This window comes from Drepanopeziza brunnea, assembly GCF_022702325.1.
Source record: "Drepanopeziza brunnea f. sp. 'multigermtubi' strain 214-2 chromosome Unknown ctg6, whole genome shotgun sequence".
NCBI classification, from domain to species: domain Eukaryota; kingdom Fungi; phylum Ascomycota; class Leotiomycetes; order Helotiales; family Drepanopezizaceae; genus Drepanopeziza; species Drepanopeziza brunnea.
The window spans coordinates 1,767,199-1,790,046 of record NW_027094069.1 but is presented as its reverse complement, the minus strand read 5'-3'; the positions used below and the strand labels follow the sequence as shown (position 1 = coordinate 1,790,046).

The 22,848-nt window shown below is 47.2% G+C and overlaps 3 protein-coding genes across 3 annotated transcripts; 1 reads left to right on the top strand and 2 right to left on the bottom strand.

Annotated features, from left to right (window-relative positions):
• Positions 1–493: 493 nt before the first annotated feature.
• On the bottom strand, positions 494–1,983 carry L3040_004340 (uncharacterized protein; the record flags this gene model as incomplete). The annotated part of the gene is made up of 2 exons (XM_007288880.2): positions 494–1,919; positions 1,967–1,983. The coding sequence occupies 2 exons, from the start codon at positions 1,981–1,983 to the stop codon at positions 494–496; spliced, it is 1,443 nt and encodes a 480-aa protein (XP_007288942.2).
• Positions 1,984–2,716: 733 nt separating this feature from the next.
• On the top strand, positions 2,717–7,196 carry L3040_004339 (uncharacterized protein; the record flags this gene model as incomplete). The annotated part of the gene is made up of 4 exons (XM_007288881.2): positions 2,717–2,858; positions 2,915–5,013; positions 5,063–6,219; positions 6,278–7,196. The coding sequence occupies 4 exons, from the start codon at positions 2,717–2,719 to the stop codon at positions 7,194–7,196; spliced, it is 4,317 nt and encodes a 1,438-aa protein (XP_007288943.2).
• Positions 7,197–9,988: 2,792 nt separating this feature from the next.
• Positions 9,989–11,188, bottom strand: L3040_004338 (uncharacterized protein; the record flags this gene model as incomplete). The annotated part of the gene is made up of 1 exon (XM_007288882.1): positions 9,989–11,188. One exon carries the CDS (start codon positions 11,186–11,188, stop codon positions 9,989–9,991), a length of 1,200 nt encoding a protein of 399 aa, XP_007288944.1.
• Positions 11,189–22,848: the final 11,660 nt, after the last annotated feature.

Below are 22,848 nucleotides of genomic sequence, written 5' to 3'. Positions count from 1 at the left end.
ACAATTGAGATTATGACAAAACCAATATTCTCACAAAGGCTTGTAGTGATTTTGTGGCTATGTAGCCAGCAGCGAGGCGATACCGCAATTCGAGCTGATCCCCTTGGCGCATTGAAGGGATTTGTACCAACCAAAGGATACTAACACTACTCACTGAACCTCAAATTCTGGTACCTTCATCTAGATAGATACCTATATCTTTTTAGCGCATGAGATTGGCTGGTTTCTTATTGGTCCGAGTTCCGAATACTATTACATTGGCCCCATCTCAAATTTCCCAGCCGGTGATACGTGGTGTATCACTGCATAGGGAGGGCTTTCTCAGTTACGAAGTCATAGCAGCAGGATATGTGTTGCATGGAAAGAGAAACCAACACCATCTAATTAATGTACTGCAAAAAGCGTACCCTCAGGAGCACTCCATGCGCCTGAGCTTGGATGGCACCATGCTTCCTCTGTCAGGCCCGACCCTTCCGAATCTCATACTTTTCGTTTAGTCCATGAACTTGATGCCCTTCTTTCCCTCTACATCAATGTATCCTCCCTTGTAGCTCCCACGCTTCTTCTTGTTCTTCTCCTTGGTGAACCCCTTTCCTCTCGTAACAATCAGATCCTCGTGAGCCTTCTGAGCATAGTCGTAAGGGACGTATGCATTGCTGGCCAGCCGCTCATCAACCTTAGTATCCTTTGGGATTCTCGAGAACGGCTCATTGGTCTTTCTCTTCTTGTTAAAGACTGGCTCCGGGGGCAATGGGGGATCAGGTTCATGGGTAGAGACGGTTTCGGTGGCCTTGACGATCTTTGGCTCAGCGTCTGAGTCGCCTGACGAAGAACCAGAGCTCGAGTCGGAAGAGGATGACGAGGATTTCTTCGGTCCATCAGAGAGTGTAGCGCTTGTGTCTGAGCTTGCAGTTGGCCTCTGCTTGTCGTCCTTCGCGGAGTCGCTGTCGGAGCTGTCAGAATCGGAAGATTCAGTCTCGGAAGCTGGGAGCGGGGTCTTCTTCGCAAGAGTTGTGGTTGCAGACTCAGAATCGCTCTCGGAATCTGATGAACTGCTCGAGTTAGAACCAGAAGAGGACGAGGATTCGCTATCCGAAGACTTTTTGACCTCCTTTGTCTTCTTGATGGGAGCCTTCTTAGTCTTCTCGTCAGAGCTACAGCCCGAGGAGGTTTCAGACGAGGAATCGGAAGTGGATTCGCTTGATGAAGTGGCTTCCGTCTTAACTTTTTTCTTCATGGGAGGTTCATCTTCGGAACTAGAGACTGATCCTGATGAGGACGATTCGCTGCTGGACTCGGCCTTGCGCTTCAATTTGTTGGCTTTGGCCTTTGGGGAAGCGACTTTCACTACGACTGGGACCTCCTTCTCGTCATCTGCGTCGCTGTCGGAGCTGCTGGAGGAAGATAAGGACGAAGACGGGCTCGATCGCTTTCCGGAAACTTTCTTGGCGACTGGCGCATCTGCCATTTCAACATCGCTATCATCGTCGCTGCTGCTGCTCGATGCTCGCTTTTTATTTTTCTTCTTATCCACCTTGTCCTTCTTCTCCGCTTCTTTCTTGGCCTCGTTGCCCCCCTTCAAACCACTCCACTCGCTGAAGATCGTACTGAGAGAAGGTACACCCTCTAACTCGCCCGCTTTCTCGCCCCGGCTTTCGCGCTCAGCCTTAAGAGCTTGGCTCGTGAGTGTGAACTCATATTCGGTCAGGAATGCGCCGACGAGCTCGAGCAGTTGACGTGGAGGGGCGGACTTGGGTGGAAGTGCGGGCTTGGATGGCAGACCGTCAGCTCGAGCCTTCAATTTCTTATTCCTATTCGATGTGCCATGAGGTTTGAGTTGCTTTGAGGTCTCTGGCTTCGCTGCCGGGAACAACCAGTCCGGGCGCGGCTCAGAAGACTTTCTCTTTCCGATCTTGGTCCTTAAATTCGTAAGTCTCAAGCTCGTTAGGAGCAACGGGAAGCTCACATGTTTGGGTTCGACATGACGAGATCGTTGGAGGTGAAGGACAGTTGCTGGAAAGCCTTAATCCGATGGAAAATAAAAAAAAAATGTAGGCCTACCAAGCACAGTGGGGCCCGCTAAAAACCTGCTGTGGAGTCGCAAGGATGAAAGTCACGAGAGCTAGTGAGAAAGGACTCAAGAGCTGGGAACCCCAATATCAGTGAACGGCTTCGGGTATGATGAAAGGAGGATGATTTAAAGGAATGCTCTGTAAATTACTACACTGCCTATAACCTATCCGCTTGATCAAACAGTACTGAACTGAATTTGGCATCCATGATCTTGCAAGCAAATAGAGCATTTTGAGAAGCTATTTACTAGGATACTGCTATAACTGCTTTGAAAGAATATTGGTTTTGTATATTTCGACATCCTAACATAATTCAGAGATTGCTATTCAGTTATCAGATATTAACCTTCCCAATAGAAGATCGAGTTCTCGCTGTTCAAGAGGCTCGACTAGATTGAACACCTGAAAAGGAACATCGGTCCGATAATTGTCCGAGATAATGCGTCCAGCTATACAGCCACACTTCGTAGTTGTGAGTACAACCTCCCATGAAGACCGACACTCACCACTCCATCCGTCCTATATCGACCCAGCGGACTCACATAGCCATGCATAAGGAGAGAATTAGAGGGTGGATAAAGAACATCATTCATGATTGAATGATTGACTGCCCAGCGCTAACCTCCTACAAGACGTAGCGCCAAATGGACGGTTCAAATCAGAACGGATCTAGCGGCATTCACGACAGTACCAGCAGTGGAGGAATGTCGAGAGCAGAAAGATTTGAAGATGAGAAGCGCAGGATCGTGGACAGCTGTTTTGCCAAGAAGGAAGAGGATGGAACTCGTAAGACCAAATAGACAGTGGAGTGGCGGAAATGGGACTGACTGTTTGCTTTACAGTATCAGAGTCATACATCACCCACATCAGGATTGTCGAAGATGCTGCTTACCCATCTACTCCACCTCCGCCAAACGCCAATTCAAATGCAAAGAAACCTCGAATTATAATTATTGCGGTGCGGAAGTCTGGGCGAGTGCGAATGCACAAAGCAAGAGAAAATGCCAATGGGACCTTTTCAATTGGAAAAACATGGATGCTGGATGATCTATCTTCAGTGCAATCTTACAATTTTGCGAACCCAGGGAACCCGGAGGAGCAGCAGCAAAAAGAATGGGCCGGAGGGGTCGGGTTTACGGTCACCATTGGGAAACCATATTATTGGCAAGCAAATACGCCAAAGGAGAAGCAATTCTTCATTGCAAGCCTCGTCAAAATATACACCAAATACACTGGAGGAAAGTCCCCAGAGCTTATCGGATTTGAGAGTAGGGAGAGAGAGCAATTACTTGGATCTTCAGGGCGCCCACCTCCTGCCTCTCAGCCTCCTCCTCAGCAAGCACCACCAGGATATGGGAGGGACAGGAGACGAGATCCATCAAGAGAGCCCCCTTTACCGCAGCCCCCTTTACCGCGGACACAGCCTATTCGAGATGCTGTGCAACGCCCTCCACCACCAATGCCACCCGGTGGAGGCGCCTATCCTCAAAATACTAGACCTCAAGCGCGTCCTCAACGAGGAGACTCTTCCAGTGGCAGTATGGAAGCCAATAACAATATCCCTCAACAAGTCCCACAGAATCTCCGGCGGTTGGCGGGAAACAATCAGAGCCAGGAGTCATTTGGGAGAATTGAAGAAGCGGCAAGTTTGCCCCCAAGATCACGAGGCGGAGTGAACGGACTTCCAAGCGCCCCTGGAAGGCTCTCCGATCGCACTGTCACTCCAATATCCCAGCGGACGGTCACTCCCGACTCCAGCTTCTCAGGTAACAAGGAGCCGATGGACGAAGTACCCCCTATCCCAGCCCCGTTAGCTTTGCCTCCTGAGCGACGCAGACCTCCAATGCCAAATCCTGGCGATTCCAGACAGAGGAGGCAAAACCCGAATGACAACATTGTCCCTGCACCACTCTCTAGCGCTGGGGTGCGACGGGAAGATTTACGGCCACCAACACGCAGCAGCGAACGGAGTGTCCCGCGCGAAAGAGATCAGGAGATGGATGGTAGCAATATGCAGCTCAGCTCCAACGCCTTTCCCAAAGCTATCCCAACTCCTACTGCAACCGAAAGCTCTGACCGTGAGGACAACGTCGAAGTCCCACCTGCACAAGTTCCCGCTGTCCAGCCATCACCACCTGCAAGCGTCGACTCGCCCCCTGCCCAATTGGCAGAAGAACCCGAAGATATGCGACCTGGACTTGGACCAATGATCAAAAGCAAGAAGTCCCCGACTGATGTGGCCGGCCAAGTTATGAGAGCGGCCAAAGTTGCCAATGCTTTCAGCTCTTTTAAGCCACGTGCCGGAGGTGCCGCAGAACGACTTAGAGAAGCTCAGGCAAAATCACCAGAGGGTCCCGATGGTGTGACCGGCGTAGTACCAGCTCCGTCACTTCTTCGTGGAATGAGCAGCGAAAGTGCTACACCAACTCCCAGTCCCGTAATAACACCTTTGGAACGGCCTCCGTCTCGTAAGACGAATGATAGCCTGCCAGAGGTGAAAATATCGGTCCCAGAACCACCAAGGCCACATAGCTTCGTGGTTTCAGTACCGCCTGTACAAGAAATTAGCCCACCAGAAACTAGCCCCCCAGAAAAGGCCAAAGCTCGGGAAGCCAAGAGAGCTAGACCACCAGCAGAGACTATGTCAAAGGAGCTCACTGCCATCGGCGTCGATCCAAGCATCATCGGCGATAGAGGCGGTGAGCTTGTCTCTGCATGGGAGGAGTTCGGGTGGGTCGGTGAAGGCATAAGAACCAAGAACATTGACCAAATGAAAGAGGACGTTGAGCGTGAACTGAACAAGGTTCAAGCTGGTGGGTGGCTCAGCAGGTTAGAGGAGGAAGACGATAGGATCGAGGCAATCAAGACTGGTCTTGACAGGTGTATAGAGGAGTGTGAGGAGCTTGACGGGTTGTTCACGTTGTATCTGGTGGAACTTGGGGTGGGTCATTTCCAATCTACTGCTCGGGGATCGCTTACTAACAACACAGACTCTGAATGAGGATGTCGCGTACATTGAGGCCCAATCACAAGGATTGCAAGTTCAGACGGCCAACCAGCGGCTTCTCCAAACCGAGCTCAAATCTCTACTCGATACGATTTCTATCTCGAACGATCAGCTCGCTGATCTCCGCGAAGCTTCGTTGGAATCTTCGCGTGGCCTCGAGCAAATCGAATCTTCTTTAATTATGCTCTATAAGGCTATGCTGACGATTGACCCATCTCTGAATACGACTGTTTCTAGGCCTAGCGAAGACGGTAGCCTCATCTCTGGGAAGCCCGGTGGCTACGGCAACAGTGAGATCGGAAGTATGAGAGTCCTTCAGGAAAAGAAGGACGTTTACAAAAATGAGATTGCCATGTTCCTTCGTCGCTTGAAACCCTTCTTGCAAGTCAAATTTGGAGCTGCAATCGATGAGACGAGGAAGGCCCTCGAGCAAGAGAAAGGAAGCAATCTTACCAGACCCGCAGGCAAGGCGAGACTCGACCCCCGGAATCACGATCTTGCCCGGGATCTGCTTTGGAGATACAGCCCACTAATGCTTTTCTCAAGGGAAGTAGATCGCACAGAGTGGGAAGAGCTCATGAAAATGTACGAGATGGTCTGCCGCCCGGTGTACTCAGAAGAGTTCAAAGACGCGACCTTTGCATGGAAACGTATTGTCAGAAAGCCTACTGGAGACGAGGGCGATGTTCTGTTCACTTCGCAAATTGAGAAGCAGACCGACGGTATTGCTACCACTGCTCGGAAACTGACCGTCAAGAGAAGTCAGACTTTGGCAAAGAGCTTGCGGTCTCCCATTGGCGACAATGCTATCAAGTCAAGCCTCGACAAAGCTGATGGCCGACTCCAACCGTATGAGGTGTTCGCTGGAATCCTTGACGAGACTGTTTCCATCATAAGCATGGAACAGAACTTTCTCGTCGAGTTCTTTCACGTTACCTCCCTGGAGCAATCCGACTTCTCTGATGCTGTTTCTGCAGCGCCACCAGATATGCGACGTGGTGGCGATTTGCGACGGCCTAGAGTGATGGATCCGGACAGGAATCTAGCACGGCTTGTCATTCAATCAATGGAAGAGTTATTTTCGTTTTATGGACAGGATATGCAAGGACTGTCCGAATGGACATTGGGGTCCGATCCACTGTAGGTGCTGCCGACATTAGGAAGTATCGTTATGAAGTATTGGCTAACTTCTGCACAGACAAGTCATTGGTGTCATTGCTGCCATCGAACGCAAGCTCGTCAGCTTCGAAGAATCCAGCCAGGAGTTCCTTGCCCGAACCCTCCAAAGGTTGCATGTCAAGCTCGTTAGTCTCTTCAACAAGTTGTTGGACGAGCAAATCCGCGCGATTGAGGAGACGAAAGTGAAGATCAAGAAACGCAAGGGTGTGATTGCCTTCATCCGGATTTTCCCATCCTTCTCCTTGACTATGGAGACAATGCTGTCAACCTCGCATGATCTCGATATTCGGCAAACGGTTAACAGTGCCTATTCTCGAATCAACAAGACCATGTTCGAGTCTCTGAAGGTCATTGCGAGAGAAAACCCTAGCGCTCAAGTTGCTGGGGCCGATCCCGAAGATAAGGAGGCCTTGAACTACCAGGTGCTGCTCATTGAAAATATGAACCATTATCTGGAAGAGGTAGACGGTCGTGCTAATCCGGTGTTGGAGGAATGGAGACAAAACGCTACCCGAGAGATGAATGAGCACATGGGGCTGTACCTCGGTGCTGTGATTCGGAGACCCTTGGGGAAGTTGCTCGACTTCCTCGAAAGCGCTGAAAGCTTGATGCTCTCTCGACAGGCAGGAGAGCCTGCCACGAAGATCTCCAGCATGCCTAGTCACTCGAAGTCAACATTCAACAAGATCCTCGCTAACTACGACTCGAAAGAAATTCGGAAGGGTATCGAAGCGCTCAAGAAGCGAGTTGAGAAGCATTTTGGAGATGCCGACGAACCCGGAATCAGTCGAGGTCTTGTCGCGACAGTCACACAGAACTGTGAGAAGTATTACGAAAGGGTCGAGGATCGAATCCTGACCATTAGCAGAGATGTGTATGATGGGGAGGTGATCGCGGAATGGACCCGTGCGGATGTTTCTGCAGCGTTCAGAAAGTAGGTAGCCGGCCAGGAAGCAAAGTTTGGGGTTGACATGGCAACGATATGAATGATACGAGGGCTGGATATGTTCTTAATCTTTGGTCTCTTTTGCAGCGGTTTTAGCTTTGGATTGACAAATGGCGTTTCGTTCGGAGGTACCGTCTGTGGGATGCTTCGAAAGGGGTACAGCTGTAAGGATATACCATGACGCAAATGCAGAGCATATTTGTACATTCCAGAAGCTGCAGTTGATTAATGATTGATCGGGATGTGTGCAATTTCTAGTGGTGGGATTGTCTGGGCCTCGTTGGTGGGGGTGGTGGGGGAGGGGTAATGCACATGAGCCGCCAGCCAGCCAGCTACCTAGGTACCTATCTACCTTGGGTACCTATTTTATGCATCCCTCTCTTCCCTCTCTCTCTCTCTTTGCCCGAAATGGTTTCTAGTCCAGTCTAGTCTAGTATAATCCAGTCTAATATAGTCTAATCCAGTCTAATCCAGTCTAACCTAGGCCAGTCTAATCCAGTCCAATCTAGTACTGTCTAATCTAATCCAGTCCAGTCCAATCTAATCTAATCCAGCCCAGCCCAATCCTGAAAAACAATCCAATCTCATCTAGAAAAAGCAAAGCAAAGCAAGGATTCATGCAAGCAAGGCAAGGCAAGGCAAAGCAAAGCAAAGCAAAGGAAATAAAGGAAGGATGGAAGGAAAGGAAGGATGGAAGGAAAGGATATCACCTGTCTTTACTTACTTACTTACTTACTTACTTACTTTCTGATCTGAATGCACTCAGCTAGCGGGAGAGGGAGGAAGGATAGAGCGGGGACGAGGAGAGGAGAGGATGAAGAAGAGATGGAATCTATAAATTGGGAGAGAGGGAGGGGAGGAGAGATGGAAGATATGAGATGGGAGAAATGGGATGGATGGATAGACAGACTCACGGGCGGATAAAACGATATAACATAATACAACATAACACAACACAACATAGCATTACATCTACATCTATATCTACATCCTGCAAGCACCCATCTCGTAACAAAACCAGGTCACAAAAGGAAGCTGTTCTGAAGCTGTTCTAATGATATTGGTTGACTTGACTTGACTTGACTTGACTCGTACCGTACCGTACCTAACCTTACCTAACCTCACCTAACCTTACCGTACCTAACCTCACCGTACCTAACCTTACCTACCTTCCCTTATCACCAATCATCCAAGACTAACCAACCAACCAACCAACCATCCATCCCTCCATCCATCCATCCATCCAATCCCAACCAACCAACCAACCAACCAACCAACAAACCACCTATAAACCATATCGGGATGAATTTACATACTTACAGTACCGTACAGTAGTACCGTACAGTAATACCGTACCGTACCGTACCGTACAGTAAAGTTCAGTTCAGTTCAGTACAGTAGTACAATACCTAATAAGTAAGTAAGTACGTACCTAATAAGTAAGAACCAGCGCCAAGGCCCAAGGTTCGTGCACTTACTTACTTCGTACTGCCTTGGTGGCGCGTGCATCAATCAATCAATCAATCAATCAATCAATCGTCCTGCTTTCCTTTCTGCTTACTTTACCTAGGTACTTTACCTACTTTACCTAGCTAGGTGGGTAGGTAGGTAGGTAGGTAGGTACTTCGAAACAGTATATATACCGGTAGTATAGTAAAGTATAGTATAATATAGTAAAGTATAGTATAATATAGTACAGTATAGTATAATATAATATAATATAATATAATATAATATAATATAGTATAATATAGTATACTATAGTATAATACAGTACAGTATAACATACCATAGTATATAAGTACGAGAGAGCGGGCGCGTCGTGATCGTGATCGCCATGGCAGTTGGTTGTATTGTATTGGTGGTCGCTCGAGATTCGGGTTCCGGATTTCGCTTTGTCGGATTTCAGATTCTATTACTATTATTATTATTATTATTATTATTACTACTATTATTATTACTGTTGTCTTGTTGTTGTGCTGTTGCTAATGTTGACAGGCCGGAAGAGAAGAGAAAATCTACCTGAACTTTTTTTTTTCTTTTTTTCCTTCACATTTCCCCACGCACTCCCCCCCCCCCCCCCCCCCCCCCATTCACGCATTTTTGAATAAGCAAAAAGTGGCAAGTCAAATTTTGGGTTTGGGTTTATTTTTTTGTTCGTCTGAATTTTTTTTTTTCTTTTCATATTTTCTTTCCCCCCATCCCCCCCTTCACGCGTTTTTGAGTAATCGAAAAGTGGCAAGTCAAATTTTGGGTTTGGGTTTATTGTTTTGTTCGTGGCATTGATGGTGCAAGAGATCAGGTTGTGCTTTTCTCTCGCTATCATCTCTATCTCATCTCGCTCTAATCCCTCCCTCCTTGAGAGAATCGTACAGTACATACAGACCATGCCCGTGGCGATGCAACGCATCCAGCCATCCTTCAAACGCCGTGCTAATGCAAAGTAGGTCTGTCGTGAAAAAAAAAGGAAGAAACGCCAGATGTGGATGGGTGGGTGGGTGTGTGTGCGTGATCGTTTCCAGAGGAACATGATCCCCAACCAAACTCCTCCCCCCCCCACCCAGTCGTTAAACCCGCCCCTTTTGTGTGTGTGAAGATCATCATCCATGTTCGTGTATGCGTGCATGCATCTCTGCTGTTGGAGCAGCCAACAAAGAGAGAAAAAGAAAATCGTGACACCATGCATCCAAGCGCCCCCCACCGCCGCCCCCAAATGCGCCAAGATCAAATTCCTCTCATCTATCCATCTATCCATCTATCCATCTACCCATCTATGCCAAGATTCTATGCAGCGTAGCTGTTGCGATCTCTCTGTCCACCGAGAAGTCTCGAGAAGATGTTGCCGGCCATGAGGCGGGGCTTCTTCGCGGGCTTCTCATGGATCACCTCGCGCTCGACCTCGTAGGGTAGCATGGTGTGCTGGCTGGCCGGGTACAAGACCTGGTGATCCATCTCGATCTGCACGATGTCACGGACGATCGGCGCAGGGCTCTCACCATTGAGGCGGCAGTACTGGGCTTCGAGCTCCTCGTTGTAGCCTTCCATGCTGGAGCTGGGGGTACCGGCGCGGGAGAGCGTGTCGACATAGGAAGAAGCGGAGGAGGAGACCGTGGAGTACGTGTCGGCCGTACCGCTGCGTGCCAGGACGGGGACTTCGCTGGTGGAAGGTGGAGAGCCGTACTGTGATGCCCGGGACGGGATGCGGAGGGGAGCAACCATCATGCCGGTCGGATCGATGAAGCGGCCGGAGGTGTTCATCGGGTGGAACTCGTTGCTGGGCACCCAGTACTGGTGGTGGGCGGCCTCGGCTCGGCGCTGCTCCTCCTCGGCCAACTGCTGTTGTCGGGCAGCCTCCTTGCGCATCTCCCGCTCACGGCGCTGTTCTTGCTTCCTCACCACCTCGTGCCGGATGGGCGCCAGGAAGGGTTCCAGGTGGGCGTAGAGATCCAGTTCGGTGATGATGAGATCCCAGTCGAGGAGGAAGAGCAGCTGCTTCTCCATGAGGTTGACCTCGGTGGTCGAGAAGCCAAACTTGTCCCAGCCGCGGACGTGGGTGTACTCGGCCCAATGTTTGTTCTTGGGTGAGGAGTCATTCAGGAACTTGGCGGAGAGGATGAGGGCGGCGAGGAAGATGCGGTGAACGGTACATCTCAGGCCCTTGGCGACCGGCGGGAGCTTCTTCTTCAATCGCTCGAGGTAGACCAGGGTGCTCATCAGCGTCGGGACCTGGACGTTGGACTTTCGGACCAGGTTGGTGATGAAGCGTTCGAGCGATGGGAGGCTTGTCGTCGACACGGTGGGATCGTTGGGAGGCGTCGTGGGGGGAGAAGCAGGGAGGTCAGCTGACTTGGAGAGAGGTCGATGCTCGCACTGGATGACCTGCGTCGCCTTGATGGCCAGATAGTGGATCATGTCCGTGGTGACGGGGGTGTAGATGAAGTGGTCCAAGGCAGCCTCGTTCAACTCTCGGGTCGGGTACGCCATTTTGGTGATGGGGTGTGTGTGTTGGTTCTTGATTGGTGACAGGCGATGTAGTTGATGTAGCAGTAGTAGTAGTCGTAGAAGGAGAAGAAGGAGAAGAAGTGGAAGAAGTGGTTGTAGTTGTGGTTGTTGTGGTCGGAGGAAACGATCTCGTGGAGAGGGAGCCAAGAAGAAATATCAGTTGCGACGGCCAGACGCTATAATCTTTCTATTGTCGTGAACTTCGTATTGTTGGGGGCGGTCTCTTGCTATTGTGCCTAGCTAGCTATTGTGACTCGGCGAGAATTCAAGGCTTGATGTCAAGAATACGGTCCGGGTGAGGCTATGTGTGAATGGGAGGGTCGGCCGATTGCTAGTGCGAAAAGTGGGGCCGATGGCGACGACGACAACAAGAACAACACCACCCCCAAAAATCCAATGTTCGGAGAGTGGAGCCCGGTAGGTCGGTGGCAGCTTCAACAACCCAAACTCGGAATCATGCAATGCACGACGGAAGCGATGCACGTAAGTACGGTATAACAGTTCTCCGGCCGCAAAGGTCAGGAAGGATTGATTGTGCAGGGTGGATGCGGGTGGTATATGAAGGAGAAAAGTTGGGAGTGGATGGGGGGCGACCAGACGAGACGAACTTTCCGAGCCGGCGGAGAGAACCTAGCGACTGAATTCGATTAAGGACGTTGACGTTGTTTCGCTGGCGCAGCAGCAGCAACACTTCAACTCATGCAAAAGCCAAAGCCAAAGTCAAAGGCAAATAAATGCGAGAATATGCGACGACGCAACGGCTACAAGGAAGCAGAATCAATGCACTGCAAGTTGATTGAATGAATGATTTGACTGATTGGATTGGATTGATTGATTGATGATTGATCGATTGATGGAGACGACGAATGGATGATTCGTAAGCTGCCAAGGCAGTACGTAGGACCACGTCGGAGCCGAAGGGAAGAAGTGGATACTGGAGTCGAGTCGAGTCGGGGGGGTTGGAAGTTGGGGGTTGGAAGTTGGGGGTTGGGGGGAGGAGGGGAAAGAAGGGGGGGGCTGGGGATCTGATGTGCTGGACGGGGATGGAGACGAGGACGAGGCGCGGCCAGGGGGAGGGATGATGGATGCTTTCTTTTATCCACAGGCGCGCTGGCTAAGGCGCTGGACGCGGATACTGGATACTGGATGCTGGATGCTGGATGCTGGCCGGCCGGACGAGGGCAACGAGCTCGACACGAATACCGGTACCGGTATCGTAATCGGTGGTACGACGTGGTGCTACGTACGTACCGGTAGTACCTTTCCCGGGGGTGCACAGACAACGGATGCAGGGGCAATCGGCCAGCGTTTTGACAATTCGTCTGTTCGCCGAATCTCAGAAGACGAGTAGACGTTTTGCTTTGGAAAATGGGTCGATGTCGAGGACAGACACCAGGTCGTCGCGGAGAGGGAGGGAGAGGAGGGAGAGGAGGGAGATGCGAGTCCGATGGGCCAGTACGGTCAAGTGAGCTGAGCTGGCCAGGGCGAGCCAGATGCGAGATGCGAGATGTGGCGGGTGCAAATACGATGGGCGATGGGCGATGGGCGATGGGTTGTCGTTGTGGATGGGATGGAACGGATGGGATGGGATGGGATGGGAATATAAGGGAAACGGAAAGGGACAGAGAAGAAGGAAAATGACAACAGAGAAAAGGGAGAGAAAAGAAAATGATGGTGGCCGCCGAACCAAGGGTTGGGTCGAGCGAGATTGAGGGAGGTTGTCGGTTTAAGGTCAGGTCGATTCGATATCGATGTTGAGGCAGCGCAAGTAAGGAAGAGCAGCTGCCGCTGCCGGATGGTTGGGCGTGGTTGGTCTGCTTGGGCTGCTCGGGCTGCTTGGGCTGCTTGGTCGACGGGGTCTACGGGGTCTACGTGGGCTACGGGCTAACCTCCTTGGTGGTACTAGACGCTGCACTGGGAAAGCCGACGCCCAAGTGGACGAGAGAGTTGAGGGCCAGTTTCAGTTCGGCTGCATCTGCTTTGCTCCGCGTTGCTTTGATTTGCCTTGACTTGCCTTGCCTTGCTTGCCTTGCCTTGCCTTGCTTTGCTTTGCCCTTCAATCGAAATGGGGGTGGTCGGGGATATGGATGTGGATGTTGTGAGAACCTGCTGATGGTGGATGGATGGATGGATGAATGAATGAATGTATCAGGTCGACCGACCGCATCATCCAACCAGCCGATCTGCCACAAGTCACAGGTCACAGGTCACAGGTCACAAGTCACAAGTCACATGTTACCCAGGTCAACCCATTACCGTACTCCCGTACCTAGTTTCATGTGTCGCTGGGGCACTACGAAGCGCCGGCCGTGGCACGGGAGATGTCGGTCTGGGCTGGGCTGGGCTGGGCTGGGCAGTCCCCTTGGCCTCGTGTGCCCCCCCCGCTATTTCTATGCCAATAATAATCTCCAGACGCAAGGCTTGCCGTCCACAGGGAACTCACAAGGAAACACTCACTGCTCAGCAACCTCGGACTTGGAGCCGGAGAGGAGAAATGTGGAATGGCACGGAATGGGATGGAATGGACTCCGACTCCGAGGACAATGCAATAATAAGGAGTAGCTATAGACTGCTCTTCCAGTTCCAGCGGTGAACAAACTCAGAGGAGGAGGAGGAAAGCTTTCCGTCACGGTCATCCAGCTCACAGCAGCAGCAGCAGCATCCATCATCATCATCACCACCACCAACATCATCCTTCCTGGTCTCGCGAGTCAGGAGTCGAGGGGCAGAAAGGTAGATGGCAGGTGATGGCTTGATTATTGATTATTGATCCCGAGATGCCATCCCATTCCATTCCATCCCATCCCATCCCATCCTCCAATATCCCCCGCCCCCCCCCTCGGAAAGACAACTTGATGCATTTCTCGCCGTGGCTGGCATCTGATCTGCGCCGGGCACATCTTCTGGGTTGACCCGGTCTGAAAGTCGCTTCGTCGGCCCATCTCTTCGTCTACACCAGCCAGGCAGTCATTCAGACACTGAGTGGCAATGCCAACGGCAACGGCTATGGCAATGGCGATCATAAATAGATGAATTACGTATGATCTTCAGGGTCCTGGTATGGGCCTCTGATCAGCCCGGATCCACCAGTCTGCTCTGAAACCATCCAGGATCCGATGCATCCAGCTGCCAGCCCGGATCATCATCTTCACTGCCACAACAGACAGATGCCATTCCGTCATGTCACCACCAGCTGGCACAGGAGGAACACCCGACTGACCAGACCCGCAAGCCGTTGCATACGAGACGCGACGAACACGGGAGAGAAAGGCCTCCCGCGCCCACCTTCAAACGCTCTCCATCTCGAGTCTCGGGTCTTGACAAACCCCGAACCGAGACATGCCGCCTCTTCCAACCCTCTACAATGCCTCTGTTTCATTTTCATTCTTACAACGACAAACGTGGTGACACAGTGCACGCCAGAGGGGGACCGGCACTGCATCAATCTTGCTACCGCGCGTAACCAGCGAGCCGCCAGCCGGAGGAGGGGTAGGTGGCGCTTCCAGAACATGGTATATTGATACATACATATAAAGATATATATATATATATATACATATAAATACCGTATCCTCTGGTTTAAATGAGACCTTGGCAAGCCGTGCGTGGTGGAGACGGGCACCGGCGACAAGTGACCGATTGGCAGGAATTGATGACTCAGAAATGCCAAGTATCAAAATCTATAGCATTTGAGCCGCCAAAATGAATAGAATTGCATTGCTATTACATCTTGATATGCCAACATGTCTTTGCCCACCTTTGAAATTCCACCGAAACCGCCAGAACCACCAGATCTACTCTCAGCAAATACCTCTTTTAGCTCTCAAGCTAGTTCTAGTTCTATAAGAAGCGTTAAAAGCGTTTTAAAAAGAAAATGGAGCAACGATAAGCTTGTTCCTAAAGTAGCACGAATGGGAAAGAAATCTATGACAATAGATAAGCTACAAACTCATATCGGACCAAATATACACGTATATTCAGACGGGATCGAGCCTGAAGAAGATGAAAACGCTGGTCCAGCTCCAAAAATAGGGCCAATAATAAAGAAGCTTAATCCGACTCGAGAAGAAAAGCTAGTAGTAATTAAGTTCTTTTTAAAATACAGGTATATATTTCTATTTTAAAAAAAAAAGATAATAATAATTAATTTTTTAAAATATAGATATAGATATTATAATCTTAATAAAGAACAAATAGAATGGAAAAAACCGACGAAAGAGCAACTTAAAATACAATTCCCTCAATACGGAGAATCTACTATGATGAAATGGTGCACTTTAAACGGCGCACAAAAGATTTTAGCTGCTCCGAAAGGCTCTCGAAGAGTTTCTGAATATTGGACGCCGTATTGGCCAGAAATGGAAGAAAAACTTCTTAACGAATTCCTCGAAAAAAGATCGACGAATATTGTTATAAAACAATGGTGGTTTAGAGAGCAAGCTACTAGACTTTTCACTGAAATATACCCTGATTATGCATCAGTATTTCTTTTTTCAAGTGGCTGGTTTCAAGGTTTTTTAAAAAGAAATAACCTTACTTTACGTTGTATTACAAAAATCGTACGTATATTTATTATTTTTTAATATAATCAATTATTAATATTAATAAAAATAGGCTCAAAAATTACCTGTCGATACGGAAAGATACGTATTAAATTTTCTTCGCCGTATTCGTAAGGTTTCGCAACCATCGATTTCTAACGAATACGAGCCTCGATTATTAAATAAATTCAAACCTTCTATGTGTTTAAATTTCGACGAAACTCCGATTCCATTTGAATATTTAGATGGTCGCACTTATAATATAAAAGGTGCACATACCGTAGGAGGTAAATCAGACCGAAGTGGATGGAATAAACGCCAAGCTACTCTTATTTTATATATATTCGCAGACGGTATCGGACGATTAAAACCGAAATTAATTTTCCACGGAAAAGAATCCGAATTAGGAGGAGAGATTGAAAAATCAGAAGGAATACAATATAATCCTGGAGTTACTATCGAATTCAACAAATCAGCATATAATAACGAAAAGTTATTATTAAAATGGATCGAAGAAGAGCTAGTCCCTCAAACAGCAGTTACTAAAGACAATCCTTTATTAGTTGCTTTAGATTGTGCTGCTTTTCATAAAACGACAGAAATCAAAAAGCTTTTTCGAAAAAATAATATCGAAATAGCGATGATACCTCCGGGGATGACGGGAATTTGCCAGCCTCTCGATACTCATATCAACAAAACTTTTAAAAATCACCTTCGAGAGCTTACCGATAAATATATTTGGCAATGGGAAGCAAATAAACCAACCGATACCAAATGGACTGTTAGTGATAAGAGAATTATGCTTACTCACGTGGTCGCGCAAGCTTGGGATCGTATTTGCAATACAAACGACCTCGTTATTAAATCTTTTCGCGATACCGGTATATATTTAGCCGCCGACGGCAGCGAAGATCACCTTTTAAATATTAAAAATCTACCTGATTTAATAATAGGAGATTGGAATATTCGAGATAAAGCGATAGAAGGATACGAATATCGCGTAATCGACGATACTCAAGATAACGATTGGAATATAGATTCCGAATGGGTAGAATGCGACGAATACGAGCGATTGCGGAGAAAAGATCTAATAGATCTAATAAAAGAACGCAATATTCGAGGCTTTTCTACAAAGAAAAACTCCGAATTAATCGATATGCTAAGATCGTTTGATAAAGCTCGTAAAGAGAGCGAAAACGATACTAAAGTTGAGGAAAAAAGGGTAGCACAAGAGCAAAATTTGCTTATAAAAAAGCACGAAGCAATTGCAAAAGAAATCGTATACGTAGACGAAGATGGAACCGAATATGGAAATTGGTCGAAAGTAATGGAAAGTATAGATTTAACTGCAATTGATATTTAATTATATCTATTAAAATAAATTTATATTAAAATAAATTTAAAAAAGGATCGAAAATATTAAAATTCGCTTGATTCTGACCTTTACCAACTTTTCGACGTTGAATACTGTCAGCTGAGTAATCCATTTTTCTCGCTTCTCTACTTGGCTGACTCCACCCCGCACGGCTTGCCAAGGTCTCATTTAAACCAGAGGATACGGTATACCTCGTTGGTTAGCTAGCTGCATCATCATCGTGCGGCTCAGCCCGGTTGTTCGTTTGGGTAAGCGCCTTGCTGCTGGGGATATCTCATCCTGCGTCACCGACCGGATCGATGAAACAGGCCTGGGTCGCTCCTTTTTTAGGAAGAGAGAGAGAGAGAGAGGGAGAGGATTAGGTGTTGCTACCAATATATGTGCGCCAGATTTGCAGGTTTCGAGAAGCGCTCACTCGTGGGACCGACTGCTTGGAATTGTGATGATTTTTTGGAGGGGGTGCTGTCATGTACCGGTACCTGCCACTGTATGGAGCTTGTGGGCTCTGGCGTTGGGTGGATGTCTTTCGGGGATGTGTTTCCCTAAGTCTTCTCTGATTGCTTCCTCCTCCTCCTCCTCTTCTTCTTCCCTTCCGCTTTCTTTCTCCAGCATAGGTGGGTGTGCATTTATTTGTAGTAGTAGTAGTAGTAGTAGCAGCAGCAGTAGTACTAGCATCATCATCAACCTACACAACAAAGCGACCGACCATGTGCCTACCTACCTACCTACCCACCCACCTCCAAGGCCAAACTAAAAAAGACGGGAAACCCAAGCAAAGACATCCAGACAGCCAACCCCAAGCAAAACCAAGACTGCTTCTACTTATCGTCCCCCCCTCTCCCTGATCTATAAAAAAGAGTAAGCACCTAAGGTACCTACGTAGAATAAGTAAGTAACTCCCCTCCTCCCCCTACTTAGCAAGCCGCCCCACGCCCCCCCTCAGCTCCTCTCCTCTCTAAGCAGCAAGAACCAACCAACGACCAAAGCAACAGACGCGTCAGCCAGTCAATAGTAAGTAGTCAGTACCAGTACCCGTACCCGTAACCCATCCCCCCAAACATCACCATCAGATAACCAGCCTCTTCCAAACCCAAACCCCGCTTTTGCATACCTGCCTACCTATACCTGCCTGCCTGCCTGCCTCTCTAATCCAACTCGTACCGCCCTCGCGTCGTCCTGCTTCTTACTGTACGCGATGCGATGATACTGTCTCTTTCTCTCTTTCTCACTTTCTCTTTCTTTCTCACACACACATACACACATACATACACACACATACACACACACATACACACATACATACATACATACATACAGATCAAATAACCACCCTCTTTCTCTTTCTTTCTTTCAAAAATAAAAAATAAACAATAAAAATAAATAAATAACAGAAAAATATAAAAGTAAAAAGTAAAAGTAAATAAATAAAACCAGAAAAATATAAAAATATATATCATCTTATTCGCTTCTCGTTTCGCTTCTCATCGTACAAGGTGGGTGGGGGAGGGGAGGGGAGGGGAGGGGGGGGGGGGGGTTCCTTTCCCGCTCTTGGGAATGAAATGAATGCTGGAGGAGGTCGATGTCGATGTCGATGTCGAGAGCGAGAGCGAGTGTGGAATTTAGAGGATGGGACGGGATTGGACGGGATGGGATGGGATGGGATGTGGATGGGATGGGATGGGGTTTGGCTTTTAGATAGGTACTGTACTGTACTGTAGGTAGGTGTTGTAGAGATGTATTGTTTGAATGTTTAAATTTTAAAAAAAAAAAAAATTTAAAAAAAAGGGGGTTTTTTGGGGGGGGCTTTTAAGGGGGCTTTTGAAGTGGCGAGGGCGGCACGGCACGGCACGGCATTGGATTGGATTGTGGATTGTGGATTGTGGATTGTGGATTGTGGATTGTGGATGGGGATGATAGGGATGATGGGGATGGAGAATGGGTTGTTGGTGGGCTTACCGGTACCTACTTGAGCCTTCTTCTTCTTCTTCTTCTTCTTCTTCTTCTTCTTGTTAGACAAACACTGTTAAGAAAAGGAGGGGTATTTGGGGTTTTTTAGGGGGGGTTGGTTGCTGCGGGAGTGAGTTCGAGCGGTGAATGAAGCGAGAAGAAGACCATAGGTACCGGTAGGTAGGGTAGGTGACGACGCTCTCTCTCTCTCTCTCTCTCTCTCTCACTCGCTCGAAAGCAATCGACCTTTTTTTTTTTTTTTTTTTTTTTTTCTTTCATCAAAAGACGATAAAAAAAAGAAGAAGTAAAATTGAAAAAAAAGAAGGAAAAAAAAAAATAGGAAAAAAAAAACCCCCACAGTAACTTCCCAGCTTAACGTAACAGCGATCCCGAGCTTGACAGTGGCGTCGAAACAAATCAAGAGGCGAAGCAAAGATATCATCACGAGTTCCGATGATTACTCGTCGATTTCCATGGTGCTGTCTTTACTTTGCGCGTATACATACATACATACATACATACATACATACATACATACATACATACATACATACATACATACATACATATACATATAAATATATCAGAATTGCCATGTAGATACTACCTAGACGGAATGAGCGAGGAAGACACGAAAAAAGCGTGCATTCCTACCAACTTCTACTTGGTGATTGTTTTCCTTTTGGTACGAGAATGGATGGATGGGATGAGATGGTTTCCTTTGGATTTGTATAACGTTTTTTTTTTTTTTTAATTATATTTATATATATATTAAGATTGAGATGGTAATTATTTTGATGGTTGACGCGGACAGGTAGAAGTTGAAATAATTTAGGACGGGAGGAGGAGGGAGGTTTTTTTTTTTTATATATAGCTATATTTTCACTCCTTTTTTCAGAAGCCGTCTCGCTCGCAACAAGATGAAGGCGTCTTTATATTTCCAATACACGTTTCCATAGCAAAGTCTTTTTTTTTTTTTTTTTTTTTTTTTTTTTTTTTTTTTTTTTTCAAAAAAAAAAAAAAAAAAAAAAAAAAAAAGGCAAGTGGATAATTTTTCTTATCATGGTTTTCTATTAGTAGCTGTGATCTAACCGGTGTTCTAACGGGACTGTCCCCCACCTTGGTGGTGTCGATCGCTAGGCCAATTCTTTCGAATGAGAATCTGAAGGTAAACCGACCGTGAGGCGGAAATGCTAGAGGTCAAGCTTTTTTTTTTTTTTTTTTTTTTTTTTTTTTTTTTTTTTTCAGTCGAGCGAGAAAGAGAGCTGATACTTGGTAGGTGAGAGCTTCGCAGAAACCTCGATCGTATCGAGTCGTAAGGTATCGTTTATATATATATATACATATCTATATATATTTTAGTTTTTTCAAAAAGTGAAAGACCCGGTCTTTTCTTTTACCCCATACACCCTCAAGGTGTAATATCTACGCCTGTGACGTTGTAACAACGCTCGATTAATTCAAATTCCGGCTCTCCAGACTCGCTTTCTCGAAAAGCTCTTTTACCTCAAGAGTATATAGGGCTCTTTACCTCGAGAGTGCATAAGCTAAAGGTTCGCAGGCGGCACCTCTCTCGTATAGGTAAGGAATCGTACGTAGCCTCCCTTCCCATTTCTTTCTTTGGCACGATAAGAGGGGACTCTGCAGAGCTGACAGCAAGCAGATCTATTTCCCACCTACTTTTTTCTCAAAGAACGCCCATTCACTGATAGAATCCGTCCACGTCGGTGTCCAGACACCTAAGCCCCGGTATACCCTTGGCACCACCGATACAAAAAAGGGTTTCGCCCTCCTGTCGACGTGACACAGCTCTAGGAAGGGGGGAAAGTCGAAAAGAAGGAGAAATGTCTGATATCCTGTATCTCCCTGCCTTCTGCGTGAAAGGGATTCCGGAGCCGAGTTATCGTCCTTGGCTATCCTGAATCCAAAGTCGGCGCGGTAGCTAAGTTTCTGAGCAAGATGGACGGTATCAAAAGATAACAATTATTACCCTTCCAACTTGTTGGGCGTTAAAAGCACTGTCATCTGAACTCTTGAATATTCTAGGTACTCGGCCTGGTTTGAATTTTGGCTCGAGGCTCATCCTGTCTATGCCTTGGCCCTCGGCCTACTGTGCAATCGTATCCCGCTAAGTAGTACAGTCCCCCCCAAGAATACATGTGCAGAGTATAATTTACCCAGTTGAGCCCCATGAATCGTACGTAGAGCAGTGGGTTTTCCGAACGGCCTAAAGCCCCGTCAATTCTATTGCACAGACCGAAGTACTTGCTGAGAGATACGGTTCATGACCGAATCCTTATACGTTGACGGGTTTAAGCCGTGGTCAGAGCCCTCGCAAAATTATACCTACTCTGCGCATGTATTCTAGAGGGGAGACTGTGTCATCCAGTATCTTCAAAGTACATCCTCGATTCAGTGAGCATCGATCGCATGAGCTAGAACGAAGGCGATTTTATCGGTAATATATGATGATTACTGCCGTCGCCGTCACCTTCGGTATAGACTTCTTGTTCTTTACATTCGTAAACGCTTCGACGAATATAGCGATATAGCTTATATCTGCTAGAACGGATTTCGCTCCCGAGTTAACTTGAACATATGTAACTCCTCAGTTAACCCCATTATTAGTTCGCTGAGTTGCATCTGGAAGAGGGATTTGGCAAGGTCAGTTAACTTGGTCAGCTATCTTCACCGAATTGGGTATGCAGAGCCTTGGCTTACGCGCCGAAGAGAAAGAAGTGGTGAATGAATTGAGGAAAAAGCCTTTTCATCTTAAACTAGTACGTTCAAAGATTGCACGTCGATCACTCCAAGAAAAAGTGGAGAACTCTTGGAATTCGCAGTACCGAGTATAAGATCTTACGAACTTGATATCACGCATGTCTTGCTTTTGTACTGTAATTAATACTATTTCTTGATATTCAAGATGAGAGTGACTACGAATCTATGCCTTGCTGAGCCGCATGTATTCGACACAAGATAGGAATATATCGTTATACTCGTCAAGGTCGAAGTGTCTGCGAATGTAAAGAAATAAATAATTTGTACTGAAGATTTGTTAGCCGTTTAATGATAATCTTACGAGCTTGGAAATAATGGTCTTAAAAATGCTTTTGAATAGCTCGAATAGAACGGCGCCGGCGGTGATCATATTATAATTATAATAACATCGCGCTACAGCGGTTACAGTTGATATTTATTAAATTGGAGATATACTTCAGAGATATCAAACATCGCTAGCGGAATACCAGTGCATAATAAATAAGAGATCACGGCATAAGATGAGCTTCGGACTAAAGCTAAACCAAACCGAATAAAATATTTACAAGTTGAAATGATGATGCTTTTGATGCTAAATAAGTTCGAAGGTCAATAATCCTTATTTTTAGTACCGTCTACTTCTCTGAGACTCTTGGCTGCAGCACCGACTTTATATTTAGAATAACGAAGTACGATACGCCAGCTTCGAAATCCCTCTATTCTCCTTGAATACTCTCTCCTATGGTTCCGACTTCTGGATAAAGTGGGTGCTACAAAGTAAAACTCGATTTAAATTCGCCATCGAAGTTTCACTTCAAGTGCAATAATTTTTAGACCAACATGAGAGGTGTTTCAGTTGGTTCGATGGAGTTGGTAAAATCATATATATATATGTGACCATTCTTCTCCCTCCTCTTCATCTTTCATAGCCTCTTCTCGATCCATTTCCAAGACACATTTCCTTCTACCACTACCATCTTCTTTTCTCGGTTCAATACTACACAAGCCTAGCCAAAAAA